General features: G+C 37.7%; 1 protein-coding gene across 1 annotated transcript in view; it reads left to right on the plus strand.

Moving 5' to 3' along the window:
* ABCA13 (ATP binding cassette subfamily A member 13) overlaps positions 1-19,308 on the plus strand; it is a gene marked incomplete at both ends in the record, with an annotated part of 191,390 nt that overhangs the window by 110,866 nt on the left and 61,216 nt on the right. The window contains 3 exons of the mRNA XM_082499202.1: positions 6,538-6,769; positions 13,240-13,327; positions 18,791-18,899. Coding sequence (XP_082355328.1) covers positions 6,538-6,769; positions 13,240-13,327; positions 18,791-18,899 — 429 coding nt within the window. The remainder of the gene's footprint in view (positions 1-6,537; positions 6,770-13,239; positions 13,328-18,790; positions 18,900-19,308) is intronic.

The following is a 19,308-nucleotide window of genomic DNA, read 5'->3' on the forward strand; positions in this document are numbered from 1 at the left end:
ACAGAGATTGTATTAGGCCCTGAAAGTCAGAGCTGTAGAAAGAAATGAAACCCTACTTTTATGAATTATGGGAACAGTGTGTTCAGCAATGTGTCCTTCTGTCAGGACCAGACTAGTTTAGATGGCCATTCATCAAATCAGCTTGGCTGTCAGTGTAACAACCCTTTTTGGTTCCCTTTGGTGTCTGTAGGGTAATGGATAGGAGGCAGCACCCTTGTTTCCCATTTCCTTCTGCTTGTGCACTATTTGTGTGCTTCTGGCTAGATAGAGAAGGGAAGAAAACTGACTATTTTGTACTAGAAAATTAATTCCCTTCATTGGAAGTTATGGCAGTGTTTGTATGAAAACTGACTATTTTGTACTAGAAAACTAATTCCCTTCATTGGAAGTTATGACAGTGTTTTTATAACCAGAGTAGGTGCTTGTACCATTCACTACAAGTGTTACATTCCAAAATAAATATATACTCAGTCGAGCTTGTGTTATGGCTACGTGCCCACCCATTTTCATACCAGTGAAAACAAGAAGTGGTGTTTTGACATCAGCTAACACATCAGCAGCAAGTAGGGCGTTGTTTTTTTCCTAGCTGTTGGGGTGGCTATTATTGTTTATTACACTAGCAGTGGTACCTTGGAAACCCAGTCTAAAGTCAAGCCCTGTTGTTCCAGACACCCTACGGACTAATAGTAAGGATAAAAAACCCAGATTCTAACTGCCTTTGAAAGCTTTCAGTCTACTTTTAAAACTGAATGCAATAGATAGATAAAACAGACAAGTAGGTTTGGGAAGGTAAGATTATAAAACACGTCCCTAAATTAAAAGCAGAGGTCTCAGTTCACTGAATGTATACCTACCATATTTACTTGCTAAATGCCATTCAGACGCTTTTGCTACTCAAAATTTCTTCTTAAAATAGAGAGTGGCTGTGATGCACATCTGTTTTAAATTCTTATCTATTACCACACATGAGGTGGTGTTCCATGGTGTGACATTTATACTTTTAGAGGATATTCTGTTATTTTGATATGAGTGATCAGAAAGCCTAATGGATTTTTGCAGTGGTATGAGGCTGGGTATTCTTGCATTAAATAGAAGGCTAAAACAGTGAGGAACTGCCATGTGTATTTCAGTATTAGTTATATGTGAATTCAAGAGGCAGGCTTACCTTCTTTGTGTCTTGTATGGGCATTACAGATACCTAAATTAATACTTCATATGATAGAATTATAATACCTATTATACATAGTTGTGGATGTCTGTGAAGATGTAAAGGAAGGGAAAATTGGGATCTAATTTTTTAGGTTTTATCTAATTTGTAGAATTGCTAAGAAATATTTGGCTTTCATTCAATGGTACTCATATTTGTATAATACAGGTAATAGTATAGTCTAATGTTGAAAAAAACGCAAGTTCTTGAAATTAAAGGATGATATTCATAATGTGGATAAGTCTATGGTATGCCTGGTATGCCTGGAAAGAATGACTATACATCTTGAGTTGGATTCTTTCTTACACTAAAAATCTCCAGTTCTGACTGTTTTGTAGAACTTTGCAGCAGCATACTCCGATGCTGGACTGCTCTAGGAGGAGGTAGAGTCAGATGGACTCTTCAAGTTCACTTAGTAATCTGTACAAAAGTTGAACAGGTTAGAGGGCAGGAATCAATCTTTTTGGGGTAGTCATTTACTGCAGATGTCTGCAGTGTTGAAGCTGTGATTCCATGTTCTCACGTCGAACTGCTTAGCCTATGTCAGCAAAGGCAATATATCCATTTAATGAGCTGTTGACAACCTAGATAATGTATTCTGTTCAGTTTGTTGTTTTGGTAACTATAATGTATTCTATTCAGTTGGGTTATTCAGTACCCCAAAATTAGTCCTGGTTTTAATTATTTCTCGGTTTACTAGTTAGCCATCCCAAAGCTCTCCCATGCAAGGCAGGGTTAAGGTATATCAGTGTGCAAGAGTAGTGGAGTATTTTAGATTGGTGCTTAAAATGTCTCTATCAGTCATATTTCGTGTGAAACCATGACTGGAAAATTCCTCGTTTTAAGTGTTCCTCCTCTCCCAACAACAACAAAAATGATTGCATCTCATTTATTTGTTAACAAATAGACATGTTCTGTGTTGCACTATGGATTTTTCAGATTATGTCATAGTGCTTTGTGAAAAAGTAAAATAAAAGAATGGGAAGGAAGGGGACAAAAGCCTGCTATACCTCTGTCTTGTTTTTTTTCCTTTTCTCTGGTGGATACTAGCAATGTATTTTCCATTGCCGTTTAACTATGTGCCTTACGTGAGTCTGTACAATGTATTTACCACCTGCAACAAAACTAAGTGAAAAACCTGGATGCAAACAGTGATGTCCAGGATCAAATATTGTTGCTTAGATACATCTCTTTCACTGATTTGATAACAATGAAGGAAGAAACAGTAAAGAAAATTATTTTATGGATGAAGGCTTGTTGTCCTCTAACTCCTGCATCTTTTACGTGGCACGTAGCACTTTACGTGGCTGTGTCTTCTGTTTAGCCAGTGAAGGTCAGATATATATCTTCTTCAATGAGTTGAGTGAGGGTACTGTAAAGTGTTCCTGCCTCTAAAGTACGATGGTGCCCTACCAGTTCTTCAGTCTCTTACACATTGCTGTGGGTAGATCATAGCTGCTGTGTTTAGGCCTGAATTTAGAATTTATTTCTTCTAAATAGAGGGTGGGTAGTTTGAAGTTTGCCCCATTCTTTTTCTAAGCTTTTTGCCTAAAAATTAACTTTTATTCATACCCATTTCTCTGGGAAATGTAAAGTAGGCTCTTTAAGCTCCTTATTTTTACAAGTTTGCTGGTAGTTTTCCTAGGGACAGTTTTTTGGGTTGTGGGGTTTGGCTGTTGTTTTTTTTTTTGGTGAGAGTATTCAGTACATTTTTCTGGTTATGTTGTTTCTTTCTTGATTTTTCAATAGGAATCAGTTACATACTTCAAGCTGTCATTTTGGTGCTAAAATGCTGTACATGTCAAATCTTGAACAATAAGAATGTCTTAGATAGAGGAAGGAAATCCTCTGATCAGTCAACTGTCTGGCTTGAGGAAAAGGACTTGGGAGATCTGATTTGTGAAGGGGATTCTCCACAAGGTTGTGGAGTGACAGAAACCAATGCTTTGACTTTAAAATATGTTAATTTTACTGATGAATAATAGAGATCTAGATTAACTACAGTTACCGAGATCTCTGTTATTCTGTCTCAAAGATCTTCAGGCCAATGCAGAATCCCATTCTGGCGTCTGGGGCCCAGAACGTAAAGCTGAATTTTTAATTAAAAAGAACCCTTTTCCCTGAAAAAAAAAAAGTCACTTAATTGGATTAGGCAGTGTGTATGGTGAAGGGAGGAGGAACTGTAAGTTTTGCCAAAGCTTTGCTTTTCTGGACAGGAAATTCTTAAGATGGAAACAATTTGAATCAACTTTTTAGAAGAAACATTCACAGTGCTTAAAATGAAAAACACTTGGGGGGAAAATGGGAGGATTTATATCTAAAAATGCCAGAAAATAATTTCTCTTGTGAAATTCCCCTCAAAATATAGATTTTTGTGACCTGCTCTGTATGGAGACAGCTCATGACCCTATTAGATATATAAGCAAGAATCAATCATAGTATGAAACGCAGACTAGAAGCATTCCCTTTATACCTCACTCCATCAAAGTGCCTTTTATTCAAATGCCCTACATGAAAATCAGTCCTCAAAATCCTCCTGGAAACAAAATCAATATTGTATTTATTTTTATCATAAGTAAACAAATATGTAAGAAGGACATTTTTATGCCTTGTAGTGGAATGCTGTGCACAGATTGGTGGGCTAGCAGTTTCTATGCCAGTATGGCATATGCTGAAACGCAGAACGAAGTCAGATCACTAGCTCAGCCTAGAACTACTTGTTGGCACCGAGCTTCTCATAAGCTAATGAATATATACTGCTTCCAAATGCAACCGGTTTCATGTGAGCTAGCTAACAGTTTTGGGAGGGTAATTCAGTTCCAGGATTATCTTCCCAAAATCTGGACCTCCTCTAAATTACTTGTCTAAATGCCAAAATGACAGAAGCAGAATGTAAAATGTCTACTCCTGGCTGTTAACATAGTCATTACATAGCCCATTTTTCCTTATTTTACTGTGCCATGAAAAAAGTTATAATTACATTATTTTCTAGAAGTGCAAAAAAAGGGGAGAAAAATACCATCTGATACCCATTTAGAGACTCTTCCAATTCTGCTCCTAATTCTAAAGCAGTCTATAGGTAAGGATTTTCAAAATCTTGGTTACCAAATTTTAGGACTTATGCTGTGTTTCCCTGTACCTGGTATTTACTATATGAATTGGAAGGTGGCAAAAATCTTTTCCATAATACAAGGGAGAGTCTGGATGAATTGGAAAGTACAACTTAATTGTGAACATAATTGCACTTCTTCCAGATAATTGTAATCGTAATTCAAGCAAGACAGCTTCTAACAGTTGGGTCAGATTTTTAATTTTATGATCTAAATTATTAATGAGAATATTTCCATAAGCTTTCTGCATAAAAATTGACTTCATAACAGAGAGGTCAGATGGTCTTGTCTTCTAGCCTTTATGATTATCAGTGGTAATCAGAAACTGTTTTCCCATAAATGTGTGTTGCTTTTATGCTTCCTGACATACATACCAAATGTAGGTGGTGAATTACTTAAAAGCTTTATGAAGCAAAAATTAATTTTGTAGATTCTAGTTAAAAGACAATTAAATTAGACTATGCATGTAGGATTAAGAAACATGAAGGGTTAAATGGCAAGTGTACACAGGAATAGTATTTAGCTCTTTTTTTTTTTTTTTTTTTTTAGTGATTTAATACCTTGGGAATTTTGAAAGCCATACTGAGTTAATTATGGAAACCCCAATGCAGGCTACTTTTCACAATGTGGCTATAGTCAGACAAAATGGTATGATGCATAAAGAAGACAAGAGATCAGTACAAGAACACATAATGCTATCGTATAAATCAGTAGTGCTTCCATATCCAGTACAGTCCTGTTGAATACAATATATCTTGAGACGTATACAGCGGTAACATAAGGGGACTTGAGGCAAGTGGTGAGGGTGATTAAGACTATAAAGATTTTCATAAGAGAAAGCAGAAAACTTGAGATTCTTTATGCAAAAGATAGATTGGAAACTTCTATAACCTGTCTCCTAAAGCAAGATTTAAGAGCATATTCTGTACCATCAAATAGAATAAATTCAAAACAGGTAAACAAGATTTTTGGTTTTACCTGAAACACAAAGGAATGACAGAATTTAAGGTCACAAAGACTGAAATTTAAGATGATTCAGAAAGACATTTCATACCTTTCTCAATGAGAATTTTAAATAATAAATATATTCTTTTTCCAGAAAAAAACATAGTTTTAAAAAGAAGTGACTTGGGCAAACATGTATTTTTAATATAGTGGTTTATTGCGTCTTCTTGTGATGTATCTTGGCTGGCCAGCATCAGAAATATAGAGCAAGAGTCCAGATATTCAACAAAATGGGCAATTATTTTTATTCAGGAAATGCTGCTTAGAGTGGTCTCAATACATAGAAGGGAAGGTAGTAAGAGACAAATCACAAGGAATCATAAAACATAGTATGTCTTTGAGCCCTGCGATAAACAGGCTATTCAGTCTCGCTACAGTACAAATACCTGTGGTAGTAAATCTACCAGACACTGCTATGCTATAAGGAAGAAAAGAGGCTGAAGTATGTGCAAAGCCACGAGAGAAGTTGGCAATAGCCTGCACGTGCCTAGAAGGCATTAGGGTCTAAAACAGAGGTGAAGTGATTGGTGTGATTCACAAGTGTCTAACAAAGAACAATAAAATGACATTAAGGGAGAGTCTATCAGGAAAATGTCTGATTGGTGAGATGTTAATAAGCTGTGGACACCCTCCCCTGGGAATGTGAGGGAGGGCCCATGAGAGGGGATTATGAAAACTGCATTGGCTAATACGTTAGCAAATATGATCAGTCCCATACGAGCAAAGAAATGGAAGGAATGCTTTTATGAGAATCCACCTCTAGCATCTATGATGAAGGCATCCCATTGAAATCCCTGTGGAAAAGTTGCCGCTCATTTCAGTCATGGTAGATAAAGACCTTAATGCTAATACAGGCCACATTTGTCGTAGTCATTTGTCTAGGAGCAAACGTGGCAATACACAAAGAATGATTGTACCACTGCAAGGACCATGGGAAAATCGGTATGCAGTACTCCTTTAGCTGTGTGCAGGGAGCTATAAAGATAATGCGTCAGCTGAATATCTGTTTTCCCTTACAGGAAGAGTTAATTAGTTATACTGGGGGCATTATACTGTTCCATCCAGGACACCATTGTAGGTTTATGTAGTTTTGTTTTTTCTGTCAAAAAGACTATTATGTTGTATATTTGAAAATGAAGCATATGAAAACTTAATTTGATTTTCCTTCTTCCCCGAAAGGACTTTTTTGGTCTCACTTGGATATTTCACTTACAGGGTCCTCAAGTGTTCGTGGACCCCGTCTCATCCTCACGCAGATTGTTGCCCTTCTGATGAAGAGGTTTCAGCACACTAGGCGAGACTGGAGAGGGAGTCTGTCGAACGTGCTGCTGCCTGTCCTCTTTGTTGCACTGGCAATGGCCTTGTTTAGTGTGAAGCCGCTGGCGATTGATTATCCTTCTCTCAAGCTGACACCAAGACTTTATGACAATGCAGAATCCTTCTTTAGGTACGTAAAGGGCTCATACATCATCATCAATATCCAGGGGTCTGGGACCTTTACCCTTGAGTTCTCATATTTTAAAGACTATTTGCATTCAAGAAGAATAGGTTACTTTATACAATAGCTGTTTATTTTTCAGATGTTTAGATTTGTATAGATTGCTATGAATATGAATTGATATGTGTAGATTGTTATGTAACTAATTGCTTAGGTCTGAAACCGTTTTCTCAAAATAATTATCAGGTTTGAAAGTGTCACACAGTATTAACAAAGCCTGGTGCCCTTCTTACTCAATGTCTAGTTTCTATATGCTCAGCTTTGAAGCCAACGAGATTTACTTATTTACTTATAATTTACAGAATCTATAGCTCAGCTCTAAACTATTCAGTATTAAGTGCATATCACATACAGATCACTTTATCTACTGGACAAATATCTAGATATCTTTATAAATGTAACATGATGCTGTTTGAATTTATAAATGAAACATAAAAACACTTAAACTATACTAACCGTTAGGAATGCATGTTTATAAAGAGAAGGATGGCCATGGGGAGATGTTGGGTTTTCTTTAGCCATAATTGTATTGAATTTTCTTTACATGTTCACATATAGTTTTTAAAATGAGATAATTTTGCTGTTTTGGTATGTTTCCTATGCATGGATTTTATTGTTCTTTAATTTCTTGGTAAACATGTTGGATTTTAAGCCTGAAAATTAATAGAACCAGACGTATTAATGTCTTTGTGTTTGTTTTTCTGCCCCCATGCCCCTCTGGCCCACTTTGAACAGCACTGAAGATGATAACCTAGGAAACCTTTCCCAGATTCTACTGAGAGATTTCTTGGATTGGGACCACACATGCATGTATTCAAAAGAAGGGTAACTGTGAAAAAAGAAACTACTTCCTTAATTGTAAATTGTAAATTCAATATTTTTTTCCCATGTACTGTAGACCATCTTAAGCTTTTATTGCAGCTTGAGGTTAATGACAAATCTGTTCTGATGAAGAAGCTGGCATCCAGGTAAAGTACATAAGTAGGCTTCATTATTAAAGGTTTGATCTAAATCCCTTAAAAGTCAGTGACAGTTTTCTGATTAATTTCAGGGGGATTTTGATCAAGTCTGGTGACCATATGAATGAAGGTTAGACAATAATTACAATATTTGTTAGGAAGTGTTCCAGATTTCTGAATTTAGGAATGCAGAGTCGTGACCATGCTTTAGTTATCTTATTGCTGCAAGCATAAGGTATGCAGCTCATTCGCTGCTTTACTTATATATTGTAAGTGAATCCACTTTGATACAAATGAGTAAAATTGATACAGCTTTAGACACAGCTGCCACTGTGATAAAATGCGAAGAAGGTGTTCAAGATGCCAGATTTGCTTGTTACTCTGTGGATTTCTTCTGTTAAGTAATATATTCCTTTCATCTGATGGTTGTTCCTATTGTTATGTTTATTCCTGTTAGAAAAAATAATTCGTGTTGGCAGATGCAATCTACATCACCCCAGGATTCATGTGGATGTGTGACTGAACAAGAGGTACATAATTTTGTATTTACTTATGTATGTAAAAATTACGTATGTGTATTACATCTAATATCTTGACTCTCCTTTTTGATGGGCTAGAGAAAGGGATGAGGAAATAAACCTCAGAGCACTGGCTTTCTTATGACTGGAGATTTCCTTCTATTTTATCTAATGTTTGGGCTATATGTTCTGAAGTCTTCAGGGAAAGAGCTTGCACAATTTTGATGTGTATATATATGTGTGCGTGTGTATGCACTAGAAATGGCTATAGATTGATCTGAAATAACAGGAATCGGAGACAGCTGAACTACTCTCAGCAGATGCAACTTTGATTTAAATGTGTTAAAGGACTTTGTTTAAAAAAAGACTCATGTAAAACAAGGTTAGAGCATCTGGAAGACTACCTACTTTCAAAAGGGAAGAGGAGGTGATCCTACCTGATAGAAGCTACCAGGGAATCTAAATGTAAATGAGATTTAATTGTTAGCATTTGGCTTTGATTTGGATTGTTTATTTGAAAATAAAACAGCCTTTGAGGAAAGAAAGCATTTTGAAAAAGATAATGAATTTCTGACCTTCTTGACTAGTGAGTTTTCCTGCTGACTCACTCTGAGGTTGAGTAATAAACAAGAATGTGAAACTGTGTCTAAAGTGACAAATCTATTTCCTTGGATGGGGCCATTCAATCAAATAAGTTCCTGCCTTCATAAAGATATAAATATTTTAAGTAAGACTTGTGTCTGAAATATAGCAATGCAGTTTTGGGAAAAGTGGAAGGAGGAAACTAATTTTTTACGTTGCTGGGCAAGGAACAAATTTGTCTCTAATACTAGTGAGATATATACTTAAAATACAAGAAGCTTAAATAAAATGGGAATGGGAACTCATACAGGGAGAGGCTCATTAACCATAAAGCTTAAAGGAGAGAAGCCAGTTAACAGTAGAGGCAGAACCTGTATCTGTGAGCTATGGAAAAAGAGAATCTGAGAGTGAATTTTAATTTGTGTAGGGTTGAGATGTCAAGCATTAAAATTTTTCAGTTGATATACATAATATACTTTATAAGGCTTCCGAGATGTCTGATCAGAATATTTGTCTCCTTTTCTTTGGTTGTGAGAATATCCCACTGAATCATTAGAAAACATCTTCCTTTATTCTTCCCTGCAGTCCATCAATGAATTTTACAGAAGCGTATTGCATTAAGAGAATTTTTTTTTTCATCTTGTATTCCTCTGGTGCCTTTTTTGTATTACTTTTCAGGCACAACAAGCGAATAGCAGTCTTGCCTTTTTCATTGTTGTAATAGTTTCTAAACTTATACAGAATCATAGAATCGTTTAGGTTAGAAGGGACCTTAAAGATCATGTAGTTGCAACCCCCCTGCTGTGGGCAGGGACACCTCCCACTATACCAGGTTGCTCCAAGCTGGCGTTGAACACCTTCAGGGATGGGGCCTCCACAACTTCCCTGGACAACCTGTTCCAGTGCCTCATCACCCTCAGAGTGCAATTTTTTTCCTAATATCAATTCTAAATCTGTCCTCTTCTAGTTTGAAGCCATTCCCCCTCATCCTATCACTACATGCCCTTGTAAAAAGTCCCTCTTCAGTCTTCTTGTAGGTGCCCTTCAGGTACTGGAAGGCCACTATAAGGTCTCCCCAGAGCCTTCTCTTCTCCAGGCTGTACAATCCAACTCTCTCAGTCAATCCTCATAGGAGAGGTGTTCCACCCCTCTGATCATCTTCGTGGCCCTCGTCTGGACCCACTCCAACAGGTCCATGTCCTTCTTATGTTGGCAGCCCCAGAGCTGGACACATTATTCCAGGTGGGGTCTTACAAGAGCACAGTAGAGGGGCAGAATCACCTCCCTCGACCTGCTGGTCACACCTCTTCTGATGCAGCCCATGATACTGTTGGCTTTCTGGGCTGCAACCAACCATTTACAAGTCCTGATGTTTTCAAAATAAAACTGACTGACCGGGTTGCGAGAGAAATGTGGTTCTAATATGTAGGTGACACTTGCAATTATTTGAGATGTCTTATAAACATAAAACCATACTTAATTTATTGAAAAATAATCAAGGCTGAGAAAGGCAAATACAGTTGAAAAGCAATGCTGTAAAATCTATGTAAAAATTAAAAAATCTGGCTAAATGTAGTGCCACTGATTTTTAAGAGTGTGTTACTTATTTTATGTATATTGTTTTTCAGATGTGTCCAAGTTTCAATACCTCTGCTCCCTATGTGAAGAATAAGAAAGGACATATTTTGTATAATCTTTCAGGGTTCCTTGTGGAAGAATATTTAGTGGGGCCTTCCAACAAAGCAAGGTAGCCTTTATCTAACATTTGTTTATCCTTTGTGTATAAAACCCACAGTCCTTCCTGATCCAAAGCATAGACCTACGTCACTGAGAATATAAGGAGGACTTGCCTTTATCTGTTAGTTGTTATCAAGGCATAGAGTCATAGAATCATAGAATCATAGAATCATAGAATCAGTGAGGTTGGAAGGGACCTTTAAGATCATCAAGTCCAACCATTAACCTACCCTGATAAAAACACCACCACTCCTAAACCATGTCCCTAAGCACCTCATCTACCCTTTTCTTAAACACCTCCAGGGATGGTGAATCCACCACCTCTCTGGGCAGCTTATTCCAATGTTTAATAACCCTTTCAGTGAAAAAATGCTTCCTAACATCTAATCTAAACCTGCCCTGACATAACTTGAACCCATTTCCTCTTGTCCTATCACTTGTCGCCAGGGAGAAGAGGTCAGCTCCCATCTCTCTAAAACCTCCTTTCAGGTAGTTGTAGAGGGTGATAAGGTCTCCCCTCAGCCTCCTCTTCTCCAGGCTAAACAACCCCAGATCCCTCAGTCGTTCCTCATAAGGTTTGTCCTCCAGACCCTTCACCAGCTTTGTAGCCCTTCTCTGGACACGCTCCAACACCTCAATGTCCTTCTTGTAGTGAGGGGCCCAAAACTGAACACAGTACTCGAGGTGAGGCCTCACCAGTGCCGAGTACAGGGGGATGATTACTTCCCTAGTCCGGCTCACCACACTATTCCTGATGCAGGCCAGGATGGTGTTGGCCTTCTTGGCTGCCTGGGCACACTGCTGGCTCATGCTCAGCCGGTTGTCCACCAACACCCCCAGGTCCTTTTCTGCCAGGCAGCTTTCGAGCCACTCCGCCCCCAGTCTGTAGCGCTGCATGGGGTTGTTGTGACCCAAGTGCAGGACCCGACACTTGGCCTTGTTGAACCTCATACCATTGGCCTCAGCCCATCTGTCCAGCCTGTCCAGATCCCTCTGCAGAGCCAATCTACCCTCAAGCAGATCAACACGCCCCCCCAGTTTAGTGTCATCTGCGAACTTACTGAGGGAGCACTCGATCCCCTCATCCAGATCGTTGATAAAGATATTAAAGAGAACGGGCCCCAGCACCGATCCCTGGGGGACACCACTCATCACTGGACACCAACTGGATTTAACTCCATTTACCACCACTCTCTGGACACGGCCATCCAGCCAGTTTTTTACCCAACGAAGAGTATACCTGTCCAGGCCATGAGCAGCCAGTTTCTCCAGGAGAATGCTATGGGAAACGGTGTCAAAAGCCTTGCAAAAATCCAGGTAGACAACATCCACAGCTTTTCCCTTGTCCAGCAAGTGGGTCACCTTGTCATAGAAGGAGATCAGGTTTGACAGGCATGACCTGCCTTTCACAAACCCATGCTGACTGGGCCTGATCACCCTGTTCTCTTGCATGTGCCGTGTGATGGCACTGAGGATGATCTGCTCCATGACCTTCCCAGGCACCGATGTCAGACTGACTGGCCTGTAGTTCCCTGGATCCTCCTTCCGGCCCTTCTTATGGATGGGCGTCACATTTGCCAACCTCCAGTCAGCTGGGACCTCCACGGTTATCCAGGACTGTTCATAAATGATGCACAGTGGGCCGGTGAGCACTTCCGCCAGCTCTCTCAGCACCCTTGGATGGATCCCATCCGGCCCCATAGATTTGTGCACCTCCAGGTGCTGAAGCAGGTCCCTCACCATTTCCCTTTGGACTACAGGGGCTTCACTCTGCTCCCCATCCCTGTATTCTAGCTCAGGCTAAGGTAACATGGAACCACCTCCATGGTCACTTCTCGGAGCTTCCTCCAGCACTTCCATGATAATTGCCTCTGAGCACACCCTGGATCTTCTTGCCACCCAGCGAGTTATTTCAGTATCTTGGAGAAAGAAAATGTATATGCATAAATCAGATGAGCTATATAGTTTCTGGTCCTCAGAGACTCAATCAAATAGAGGTGGATATATTCCAATTAATATTTTCTTTAAACTAAAAAGGCTGGTAACCCCCTGGCAAGACTTCATGTTCTGTGATACCAGCCACAGAGGTTATAATCTGCTGTATTTTGAGGTTTACTTACATGCCTTTACAGCTCAACCACTGCCTTTCACATAAGTGCAAATACTAGACCAAGCATGATTTTATCAAGGGGAAGTCTTAGCCATTTATGCATTAAAAAAGTGTATCTGATTTGATAAAAATAGGGGTAAACATCTTAGTATGAAAGATTTGAGCGAGAATATGAATGCAGCAGGAAGAGATCAAGCTGTTCAAGATGTTTCTGGAAGTCAGTTATACCTCACTTGCTCACAAACCCTCTTGTTGCTCAGGGATTTCAGCCTTCAAAAAGTATGAAGTCTTCTCTGAGGGAATCCCTTTGCAGGAAAAGAGCAATAATGTTCACCTGATTCAAGAGTATATTGAGCTCCTCCTTTTTAACAGAGAAGGGGTTTGTGAGGGGTGAAGTTTTAGTTTCAGTTGAAAAATAAAGAATTAACGTGCTTATTACTACTTTATCGTTGCAAGAAAAGAATGCAAAGCTTAAGGCAGGTAATCTGTTATTACTTTATTTTTTATTACCAGATATGGTGGTTGGTCTTTTGGAGGAAGGAAAGCGTTTGACCTTCAAGATAAAACATTGAATAACACCAAATCTAAGCCTCTGGTTAAGGTAAGGGTTGCATGTATGTGTGTGCACATGTGTCTATGTGTTGCTTACTTATTCAGGCTCCAGACTTCACAGCACTGAGCAAATAATAAATCATTACATACAATCCTTCCATTTAGAAACTGGGAGAAAAATCTTCTGTCTTTTATAGTCCACTTGTCTGTTAATAATTCTTGAAGTATTCTCCTGTGTTCTGAGAAGCAGTTTTAAATGAGTCAAATGATACGGCTTTTGTTGTTGTTTCCTGTGAACTTATTTCAGAGTCTACCTGAGCTCACGCTTAATTTTTTTTTTAGGTAGTCAGCCCAGATATTCCTTTATTTTATTTTATTTTCTACAAAAAGTCAATGTCGGAATTGACAAAAGTTTATTGAACACCTCAAAAATGAGTTGTTGTTGATGCTTTTTAATTTCTGCAAGGAATACTTTTCTCTGCTACATTTCTCCCCACCACAAAAAAAAAAAAAAAAAAAAAAAAAAAGATTTAGCCTCCAGGACTAGCTACAATAACAAATATGCTACCCTGTGTTTTCAATCCCCTATTCAAGTATGGGCAACTTCTGATTTTTATCCCAGAGAAACAGAAGTGTGACTTGCTGAAAATACTCAGGGTGTGAAATGTGAATATCTTCTTGACAGTAGATCGTACTGTCTGGCAATGATACACAGAGACAGTGTTTTCTGTCTGGAGCTACCTCTGAAGTCAGGAAAAGAAGGGTTACTCTAAACACAGCTGAAATAAAGAGTTTTTCCTTGAGCCCTTTTGGTATGCACTGGAAAGATACAGTATCTCCATACTGTGAAATCTTGGGATAGCATCTAGAGGCTAATGGGCAATAACCAGTGCAAGGAATTTTATTTTTCTTGGGAATGCTTTGAAAGGTTCTTTTGAGATCCATTCAAATGTAGACCAGTAATGAGCAGAGGAACAGCAGTCTTGGAGGAGTATTGAAGATTATCAGTGAGTAGTCTCTCTTTTTGTATTCAAGGCAAAACAGATTTGTTAAGAGGAAGCTGTGGATTTTCCAGATTCCAGAATAGAACATAAAAAAAAGATGCTTCTGCCTTTGAATTGTTTTATGGGGGTATAGAAACTAGATTTTATTTGCTTTTATAAAAGAAGAAGAGATGGAACAGTGTAAATAAGCTCTATCCCAAAACAAATTTTGGGACAAAGTATTAAACCAGCCACGTCTTAAAACAACATACAGATATTCTCCAATCCAATATAATTTCACATTTAATTTTGTAAAATCGTTGCCTGTTTGCAATGCCTTTTGCATGTACTTTTGTTAAAAATCTCTGTCTTATAAACACACCTTACCTTATGCATATTTTCATTCTGGTCATTTGTGATCTCCCTTCTACACCCAGATTTCTTAAAGCTTTGAACTCCAGTTCCATCAATCCTTCATTAGGAACTTGAAGTCCCAGAGGATTGCAATAGGATGTGTTTTTCTGACAGCTGTTTTTGTCCTATGTATCTTTAATCGTTTTAGACTCTTGTTTTGACATGCCCCTGCCCTGTGGTTTTTGCCAGGGTCCTTTTTTTTTTTTTTTTCTTAAATGTCTTTGGCATAGAGCTCCACCTGCCATCAGCACAGAGATAAATTATAGTATACTGTTAGTGAGTAAGCTTAGTATTTCAGACCAAAAGAAAATAGTGGAGTAGATTTATAAAGGGCACTGTGTTATCTAAAATACCTCCTGGAAGTGGCTTTCAACTGATGCAATGTCAAATTATTGCATTAACCTTTCAGTAATTAATGAGCAGACTTTTACTTTGACCTTTCAGGCTTGTTCATGAGACAGTGAATGTACCATTTACATAGCTTTGTATGAAAGAAAATGAGAAATTTGCATTTGAAGAGACTTACTCTACGATTCATTTCATTTTAGAAAATTTCTGAATCTTTGTATATTATTCTCCTCCACTCAAAAAGCAAGCAATTTTTCCAGTTCAAATTAAAAATACCTATTAAATACCTACTCTACCTAATCATACCATGCTGTATATACTGCATGCATGTTATATGCATGCACACTGACAATGTGTATGTACCACATGACAAACATGGCTGATTAAAAACATTGATTATTGACATTCATTGATGATCACTGCTTTGTGGCAAACGCGCTACTCGTCCTCAAATATTTTGTGTTTTCATGACTGTATTTTCTTTGGTTTCCTTTGATAATGTGGGCAAAAACTGTTCCACAATGATTTCATAGTTGCTGTTGTTTGTAACATAATTAAAAATAGGAAGAACATGTGGTAATTTTAAATAGTCATGAAAGGCAATTTGTACTGTCTACGTGAAATTCTGAAGTGTGCATGTTTCCAATATCAAAGGTTGCAATTTGAGGCTTCACTGTACAGTAATAATATAAATGTCCAGTGGAAGTTACAACTCTCTAGTCTTAAAGCCCTTCTCTTTGCTTCCCCATCATGATTTTGGTCCAGCAATGCTTAGGGATTTCTCTGCTCCTCCTCAACCTTTTTTATTGATGGGTTAGTGAAAATGTCAGTCTAGCATTATGCTGGAATATTAACGGCAGGTAAGAATGGTATGGAATAACAGAAAACATGTCTTTACAAAATGTATATCTGATGTGGTGAGAGGCTGTGTTTTTCCTTGGGAAGGAATTTTGTCAACCATGGATAGAAGATAAAATAATGAAAATAAAACTTAAGCATCTTAATCTATATATTTTTTTTCCATTGCTCATCTCTTTTCTGCCCTCTGTAAATAATTACCTGTGTGACGCACAAGAAATATGAAAGGTATTTCAGCTGGAACTAATATTTTTCCTTTTTTATATTTTACCTTTGCAATCAATTTAGAATAGGTCACAAGACTTTAGAAAAAAGAGCTTAAATGTATCTTCTGATGAAGTGAACAACCTCAAATGCCTCTTTTGCCAGATTATAAATAGTTGAATATCCAGCTTCAGTTTGGTTATGTACTGGTGGTTTTATTCAGTTACATGATGTAGCTTGAAGGAAGAATGCTAATTAACGTGGGGGATATTGAAATGTATTGTTACACACAATGCTCTTTTGTGGGTTTTGTGTTTTCACTTGAGTATTGGTCACATTATTTTATTTCTAAGGTGTTCTGCGAACACTTGAGACCTTTCCCCTGCTTCAGTTAAATGAGGATGTCATCAGAATTTTGCTTTATTGTTTTCTTAATTGTCTTTTTTTTTTTTTTTCAATACAATGAACACAATTGCAGTGAAGTTTCATTATGTATGTATAACCTTCTGTTGGGCACAAAACTTAATAAGAATAAGAAATGGGTGTGTGGGGGTGTGAAAAAGACTGTCTACCCTTGTTTATGTTTCACAATTATCACTATCACTTCTTTATTTTTCTTTGCTCCAGTTGCGAGTTGCACAGGATATCCAGCAGTGCAAAGAATCACTGTTTTCTCAGAACACTTAGGTTCTATCTCACTTCATTTCTTTAAAGAACTCTCTTGCTAATTAAAGAATGGGAGATCTAGTTTGTGTAGTAATTTGTGTGAGTTTAACTGGAGGAGAACAAAGGAATTGCATATGAGTTTACAAAGGGGGAAAGAGTTTGGTATTTGTTCTTCTTTCTTTCCTTTAAATGTGGGGATATAAGATGCTGTTGAGATTTCAAAAAGTTGTGAAGACCACGTAAAGAAGAGTGGGAAATGTGAAAGCTAATGCAAGCAAGAGCAGTGGTAGACCAAAGCTGCTCGTTTTTAAAATAATGACTAACAGAGCTTATGGCAAAGGAGATTCGAGGGTGAGAGGCATAGTAGAAATGACAGCGGAGCTCGGAATGGTGTTTCAAAGCATGATATAGGATAGATGGGAGGAAATTGAATGGACAGTGTGTTGTAAATCTTGCCTCACAACAGAGTACAATGTGGAGATCCAAACAAGTAGGTAGTCAGGAAAATAAATCAGAAGAAAATAAATTATTAAAAGAGGGAAATAGAACTGAAAATTAGACAATCTGCACTGGGAAACAGAGAAGAACATGGCAGGATAAACAGTCAAAGTCTGGAACTAGTACCCAAATAAGGATTGTAGCTTGATACTACAAGAAAGAAAAAACAGAATTAGTGTCAAGTAAATGTAAAAAAATAACCTGAAAGTTTACACCAGTATCAAGAAGAGGTGCATATATGTGGAAGAGCAGTAGAGGAGAACAGCATCAGAGTGATGAGAAAAGAAACTTTAGGGAAGTTTCCAACATGTAACTGTATAGATGGTAGTTTTAGAAAGGACATAAAAACCCAGAAATCCTAGAAGAAGGGTGTTAAGGCAAGAAAGACCTATATTAAAATCTGTACACTTTGCAGTATGATTCAGAATCCAGACACAAAGTGAGAATCGCCCAACATCAAACTGAGATGTAGAAAATGCAGATTAGCAAACAGCTGATACCAAATAGGGAAAGGTTAAGAGTTTTTCAGCTGTATAAACAAAAAGGGGACATAAAAGGTTGTTGTGGAGTGAGAAATGGATAGTAATCAAAGATGATTTTAAACATGTCACTAGAACTGAAAACAAACATTCATAATTATTTGACCTAGTTTTCAGTATGGATCATGTGGGTTCAAAGGCTCTATGATTAACGGTAATGAAGCATAGAAATGGAATCGATTTCCAATGACTAAGCAAACTCAAACCTCGGAATATTCAGTTTTGGGACATATTGGACTCTCAGCAATAATGCTAGCACATGGAAGTGTGAATTTTGAGTATATTTACCAAATTGGGGTGATACTGCATGATCTGAGGATAAAGTATATGTTACAGCAGAATTGCTCCCCTGTGCTCCTCAGAGAGACTGGCTTGCCTTGTCTGCCTTAAAGTTTGTCCACATTAATTTTGTCCGTGCTTAACAAATGGCTGATAATTGCTTGTTGAAGGTGGAGACACAACTTTGTTCTTTATGGAATAGTTTCATACTCACCTTATAAACAGTGCCTCCTTGATTCTTTTTTTCCCCACTTTCTAGGATTCTAGGTTCCTAGACATTTTATACTGTGTGTCAATTGTAGATATTATTGAGATAAGTCTTTTTGGAATTTCAGTATTGTTCTCCACTTGTAACACTAGTTTTACTCATCTTTTTGTATTTTCAGTCAAATTGGCAAATGTTATTTTTACATTTTTTTTTCCCCTATTCGTTCAACCAAATGCATGTAAAGGAAGGGACACTCTGTTCCATTAAATCAGAGAATCTCAATTTAGTAATTAACATGGGTGTACAGCTCCAACAGTAGAAAACAAACTAACTCCTACACTCTGAAAGACCTGTACAAAATAATTGATTGTGTTCTGCCAAGTTCACCTCCTTCTCTAAATAGATGTCATACAAGAATTAGATATCTTTATGCAATTCTTCAACGTATGGGAGGTTTTATATCAACATTCAGATTCAACTAATTTTTAATTCACAATTTCCATTCTCTCTTCCAGGTGTGGTACAACCAAAAAGGTTTCCATTCACTGCCATCCTACTTAAACGAACTCAATAACTTCATTCTGTGGCTGAATTTGCCTCCTAATGTGGATTGGAAACAGTATGGTAATAGTCCTTCCTTAAGGCTTTTTTCATATATTTTGAAAAGTAGTTTTTAAATAAACTAAAATAATTTTAAGTATGAAAAATTTTCATAGTGTAAAGTAGAATTGCAGAATCACACATTTCTTGGGAGGATTTGAAAGTGGAACTTTTAATTAAACAGAAGGGTTTTTTTGTGTGAAGAACACAGTACACAATAACAGAAAATTTGAATTTAGAGCCCACTATGCCATATGAGTTTTTTACAAAAAACAGTGCTGTGGAATACGTGTAAATTGCTTTGCTGCACTCAGGATGTTAGTCCTTGTGAAGCCACTGTTAGGGCTTGCTTAAATAGGATGATTAATGCACATCAGAGTATGAATTTATAACTTCTCCATCACTTTATCTCCTTATGTAAATATCTATGGTA

Source organism: Vanellus vanellus (genome assembly GCF_965231255.1).
Source record: "Vanellus vanellus genome assembly, chromosome: 2".
Taxonomy (NCBI): domain Eukaryota; kingdom Metazoa; phylum Chordata; class Aves; order Charadriiformes; family Charadriidae; genus Vanellus; species Vanellus vanellus.